This window comes from Lotus japonicus, chromosome 6 (assembly GCF_012489685.1).
Source record: "Lotus japonicus ecotype B-129 chromosome 6, LjGifu_v1.2".
Taxonomy (NCBI): domain Eukaryota; kingdom Viridiplantae; phylum Streptophyta; class Magnoliopsida; order Fabales; family Fabaceae; genus Lotus; species Lotus japonicus.
In genome coordinates, this window is record NC_080046.1 from 48,770,645 (window position 1) to 48,777,299 (window position 6,655).

A 6,655-nucleotide genomic window follows, 5' to 3' on the forward strand; every position below is an offset into this window, starting at 1 on the left:
CCCAAGCCTTTGCTGACTTGATGGTTATTAACAGGATTGTTGGGACTGTGTCGCAGGTAAGTTTTATGTGGCTATATTTTGGTTGTCAGATGTATTTGGCTTTTCTTTTATCCGGTTATCAATCTTCAGTTTCTTTGAGTTTATTGTGCATATGACTATTAAACTTTGATGGTCACAGCTTCTTCTTATGCCCGTTCTGGTTCCTATTTTGAATGAGGCAAGGCTGCTTTCAATTGGACTATTTTTTCACTATGTACATGTAAGCATTTTTCTTTTTGTGAAATCATAAAAAGGCCATCTATAATTAAAGCTCTAAATTAACAATTTTGAATGGAATGCAGATGTTCATTTACAGCATAGCATGGACCTCCTGACACTTTTGCAATTCTGTTGGTAATTACGAGTTGATTTTTGTTAATTATTGCAAAGTTTCTTTGACTGTTTGTTCCTGTACATGATTCCAATATCCCTTTTACCCCACATCTCTTATTTTATTATATAACTAATGCTGACAGGTTCCTTATGCCTCTGCAACGTTTTCAATTTTGTTTAATTTCTCATAACCGTGTGTGAGTTTCTTTCCTCATTTTATCCATGTTATTCTTTAAATGGAAGTTTGTTTTTGTCCACCTTGATCCTCAGAGGCACTTGAGAACTTTGACCTCATTCTTTTATGCCTTGATGAGATTCTCTTTTGCTGCAGGCCAAATGCTTCTCTGCAACAATATATTAGCGGAAAACATCTAGGGCCAGCACAAGAGCCATTGTTGGAATGGTTACATACAGTGATACAGATGACCATTGAGTGTGAGTAAATTGCAGCACTTCTGGAGGTGGAGGTAGAGGTAGGGGTAGAGGTCGTGGTCGAAATTCTGTACAGTGCCAAGTCTGCTTTAAAATAGGGCACACTGCAACAGTATGCTATCACCGGTTCAATCAAAATTTTGTTGCATCACCACCTCCCCAACCCACATACTTATGGAAACAGTGGAGCACCAACACATAATTCACCCAATTCAGATCAAATAACATGTATGACATGTATAACATATATGGTTGATTTGATGTCGCAGGTTCCTTATCTGAATATTCTCAGATCAAATATTAATCGCGGGGTTTCTTTCAGCTTCTGAGTTCATGACACTTCTGTTCAGCTTTTCCTGCCCTATTTTTTTCAGTGCTTTCTATTACATATATTGTTCATATTTCATTCATGGTTGACTGATTGCAAATTAATTTAATTAGGCTTTACTTTATTCCCATTTAAATGAATAAATTGCATCTTATATGAACAGGTCTTAACCATGATGAAGGTCTTCAAATGCAGAGAAATGTGCAGCTGGAGGTACAACCTTTATTCTCTCACTTTCTATTCTCATCAGTTTTGCTAAATGTATCTGGTCAAAGGCTGTTATTTGTTTTCATATTGTAATTGCATGGACTATTGTAATATGAAGGGCTGTTTGCATTTTCTAAACTTTATGGTATATTGTTCCATTTTTTCTCTGTTAAATTTAATCACTTCCTTAAAACTGCTTAAGCTCATTAATTCACTGCCATTTATTTTCCTGTTTGACAGAAGTAAGAAGCACCTTCAAGTGTGACCAAAAAGAAGGTTGCAGTTGCAAAGCAGTACATAGAAAATCATTATAAGAAGCTGATGAAAGACCTGCAAGAGAGAAAGGACCTGTATCGGTATGTTCAATTTATATTTAGGTTATAATTGTGAGTATGTGACTGATGAGTATTATAACATGTTAAGTAGTTGTTTAACATACTTATAGACATCTCCTAACATGATTAAAATTATAGTTGTTATTCTTATAGTTGTTTCAGTTATATTGCTAAAATTAAGTGCATAAAATATTTGCTGAAACCGAAAGTTTATGTAGTTTAGAATATTAAATTTATTCTAATATCTAAAATCTTTAACAAATCTAATCTAAAATCTATACTTTTTATGTAGTTTCCAGCAAATCTATAGTAATATATTGGCTTTAGATTTTAGATTAGATACAAAAAGTAATATAAATTCTATAAATTCGTTTTCCAGCATATTAGATTTAAAAAGTTTAGAAACATATTAGATTTGTTTCCAGAATATCAACAAAATCTATAGATTTAAAATTTTCAAATTAGCCAAAATAGATTTGTTTTGGCTGATTTATAAGATTTATATATATAGTTAAATCTATAAGATTTTGTTTCTACATAAAATGTATCAGTATGAAATTATAAGATTTTGTTTCTAAAAGTTGTTGTTGTTTGTATTTGGGTATAATTTTCAATTGATATGTTTGAAATTTCAAATAAAATCCCATCAGATTACAACCATTCTAAATCATCTCTTCTCCTTGATAGATATTTTTTTAAAAGATTTGATCTTTTTATTCTAAGATACTACATCAGCCATATTCTCCCCTATATATAACCATCAAACTATCATTCTAAATCATCTCTTCTCCTTTTGATAAATTGCACTATTAGCTTATTTCATTGTCCCTTAACCTAAAACTTACGATGGCCAATACCCCTGCAATAGGTTACAAATCTGATGTTTTGATGCCCAAAAGCTACTTACATAAGCTTTTCCCCATGATTGAATTTCTAATAAAATCAATTGTAGAAGAATTTACAAACATGCACGTAGTTTCCCAAATTGCTCACACACTTTAGATATTTTGAACGTGTTGCAGATACGTGGAAATCGAGATAGAGTATGGGGTTCCTGTATCAGTGAACGGGAAGAGGCTTTCACCAGGAAACTTGGTTGCCAAGCTGAATGAGATCGGCGGAAGATTGGGATAAAGCTCCTAATCACAAGAAATATTTTGCTGATGAGATGTAATGCTGATTTGTGGTGATGAAAGTGGCTCCCTTGGCTGTGGAATTGGTACACTTATTGATTGTTGCGATCCTCCATTGCCAGAAGTTCCTGAGGAGGATTGGTTCTGTCCAAAGTGCAGTAGCAACCAAAACTGCTCAAACAATCCAGCTAAAAAGAAAAAGGGTGCACTGTCTTTATCTAAGAGTAAGTGATATTCATTCTCCCGATTTAATCTGTCACCGCATGCATTTTTGAGATTTGAAGAATGTGTTAGTATAACCTGAAACATGTTCAAGATTGTATTATTGATTTGGTTTGGTTTCATATTTCAGTTGTCAATATGGAGAAAGGTGTAAGTTTGTACATGCAGTCCAAACACAGAGAAAACCTAACGTTCATGGATTTGTCTGTGACATGATATATAATTCCTGCTGCATTATTACCTTTATATTCAGTTCTGAACTGTGCAAAATTTGGGTTAGCACTCAAATTCAAGAGAGAAATTCATGGAGGTAGGCTGTAGAAGATTTTGCTGATATGGTTTCTGCAGGGAACAATTGGAAATGCACTGAGATATTTGTTTTGGGACAATATACTTGGTCGTAAAGGTGAGCATCAATATTTAAAGGCTGCTCTTTCTATTGCACTGCTCTTGCTTAAAGGTGTTGGTTCCTGTCATCTTTAAGTCTTAGAATTGATAGTGTCTAATATTTCTTTCACTAAGTTCATGATAGACTTTTTATCTAATGGTGTAGAAGAAGTTGTGCTATGTTTTTTTTCACAATTTCTTGAGCAATTTTGGGGAATAGAAATAAAGTTTTGTTTCAGATTATCAAACTCCGTGGGATATTCACTTCAAAATTGATATCATGCTATTGTCCTTCATTGAAAAATTTAGAATTAAGAATCATAACACCAACATTATATCAAAGCTATGGTAAAATTAATTTCAATTCAATGTGTACATACATTGCAATGCATGACTGTTATAATGTGATTTTCCCCTCTCCCCTTCAAGGCTTACCAGTTTACTGCCTGCATTTTTGTTTGACTCTAACAACTGATAGATGTAACATCTGGATGTGATTTGTATCGATGGAGCTCAAATCTTCGGCAATCTTAACAGTAATTTACTTAAAACACCTATTTTAGATACTATGTATAATTTTCTTTCTAGGATGCATGGATAAATTTTTTTATGAATCTAGGTAGGGGAAAAATAGCACTTACTGATCTTGAGAGTTTTGGGGACCGGCTTCTGTTAACTAGCCTGTATGTTGTTTCTGGCCGGTGGTGAAAGATTGAGAAGTTCAAGAAGATTCTAAAGAAGGGGGAAAATTCAGAAAACTTCATGGATTGAGCTGGGTATATATGTATAATAATACCATATGCATGTAAATGATTCTTTTCGGCTGGAGGTCCCTTTTTACTTTGCCACATTATTTAGGTAGATAGGCCATGAGTTTGCATTGTGAATATTTGGTCAATTTTTGTGGTTTGACATTTTGACTGAATCTGGTGTGCTGTTAGTGAGGCATAAAGCCAAATTTTAAATATGAACTTGGTGTTTCCTACATGTTATAGTTTAAATGTACGAGAGATTTTTGTTTTTAAGTCCAAGTCATACATTACTTTAAACACTTATGTTTGATCTAATCATTTTGTTACAAATGTTTACAACATTTCTATAAAAAAATGTTTATTTAAATAATTTAATGAGCTGATATATTTATGAAATTTGATAATTATTTATCTGAATTGCTGACAAACTCATAATGAGTGGAATTTAATATTTTGGGAATTCCAAACCACATACTAATGTTGAAAGTTGGAGTTCCGATCATGCTTATGCGAAACATAGACCAAGCGGCCGGTCTGTGTAATGGGATCCGGTTGAGAGTTACTCATCTTACTCAGTATATAATTGTTGTGACTGTTTTATCAAGAATCAGGCTGGGTAAAAGTAAAACTGAGTACATTCCGAGGATAACCTTAACGCCTTTTGACTCTGATCTTCCCTTCCAGTTCTCTCGAAGGCAATTCCCGATGACTTTATGCTTCACGATGACTATAAACAAGAGTCAAGGCCAGTCCCTTTCTCATGTCGGTTTGTACCTTCTGAGGCCTGTGTTTACTCATGGACAACTGTATGTCGCTCTCTCAAGGGTGAAGTCTAGAAAAGGGCTTAAGGTGCTTATTGTGGATGAGCAAGGGGTAGTTTCGAGCTCCACGCGCAATGTTGTCTACAAAGAAGTTTTTGAGAACGTGTGAGCGGAAATTGACGCGCATAATCACGCTCACTGCAGAGTAACTCGGCTACTGTTTATTAGAGACCGTAAAACCGTCCCCTTATATGTTTTGGAGAATTTGAGGTTTCGTTCACCAATCTTCTTATTAGTTAATCAGTCGTTTGCTTCGCATTTCAAACACTTCTATTTCATCTTTATTTATTATTTATTCAACCGAATGAATTTCAAACAAGTGATTCAATTTAAGACTTTTCCGCCACTATGCTCAGCGTATCAGACACTTCAATTTCATCCGTTGTTTAATATATTTTAAATAATCAACGTATTGACCCACGTATAAAAAAAAACGTATTGATTGATGTATCAAATACGATAAATTCGTCCCCTTATATGTTTTGTACAATTTAAGATTTCGTTAACCAATCTTTTTATTAGTTAATCAATCGTATACTTCGCATTTCAGACTCTTATATTTCATCTTTGTTTATTATATTTTAAAAATTAAACGTATTAATTTACGTATAAAATACGACATACTTATTCCCCGTGCATCGCACGGGTAAAAAAACACTAGAATCAAACATAAAAACTACATCAATCATGTCATAACAAATATAGCTTGAGATTTGGTTAACCAATTTTTTTATTAGTTATTTAATTGTACGAAGTTCAATCTATGCAACAAAGGTTTTAATTTAAGACTTTTTGTCCACTTTGCTCATCATTTCATACTCTTCTATTTCATCAGTTGTTTATTATATTTTTAATGATCAAGGTATTAATTGACCTATCAAATATAATAGATGTATTCCTCGTGCAACGCGCGGGTAAAAAACACTAGTATGAATTAAAACCCATGGCAACTTTACTAGTTTATTTTTTTTTTGTCAATTACTAGTTTCTTTTTTTTTTGGTCAATCAATACAATTACTAGTTTCTGAATCTTAGCTTATTTTCCTTCCTTTCTATAAATGGGCTAGTTTCTCCGTAAGTTGGGTTTATTTTTTATTTTGGGTCAAAGTTGGGCTTGTTTTGTAGTTAGATCATATCATTTTTGAGGAGTTGGGTCGGGATCTTTCACTTTGATTTATTTTTCTTTATCAACTTCGCTTTCTTTATATAGACTTGGGTTTGGATTTGCTTTGGCCCAATTTGCAGCCCACCTCTCTGAACATTCTTTGCAACATTTTGCACTTCAATGCCCTCAATCATTTGACTAGGGCATTGATCAATACCTCTTCTTGTGACAACAAAAAAGGGCATTGATCAATATGTCCTCTCCTCCAAATCTCTATTTTCCTTTTCCCACATTTGTTCTTTAGCCTTGGTGACTTTCTGCACCTGAATCCTGATTTCCTCCATAGAATTCATTGGTCGGACAAACAAATCCTCATGAAAGCATTCCCTTCTTAAAGTGAATCAAAAATATACTCTTAATAAATACACTTGTAACAGTGTAATAATCTAACCTTTAAAAAATATATCAATTTAACGTTTTGCTAACACTACTATACCTTTCAACAATTTCACATATCTATATCAAATTTTATAAATATGAATAAATTACAGGAAACCTTAT

The 6,655-nt window shown here is 33.4% G+C and overlaps 1 protein-coding gene across 1 annotated transcript; it reads left to right on the plus strand.

Moving 5' to 3' along the window:
• The first annotated feature begins 4,645 nt into the window (after positions 1–4,645).
• On the plus strand, positions 4,646–5,098 carry LOC130725472 (uncharacterized). Its single transcript, XM_057576695.1, has one exon. It carries the CDS (start codon positions 4,646–4,648, stop codon positions 5,096–5,098), a length of 453 nt encoding a protein of 150 aa, XP_057432678.1.
• Positions 5,099–6,655: the final 1,557 nt, after the last annotated feature.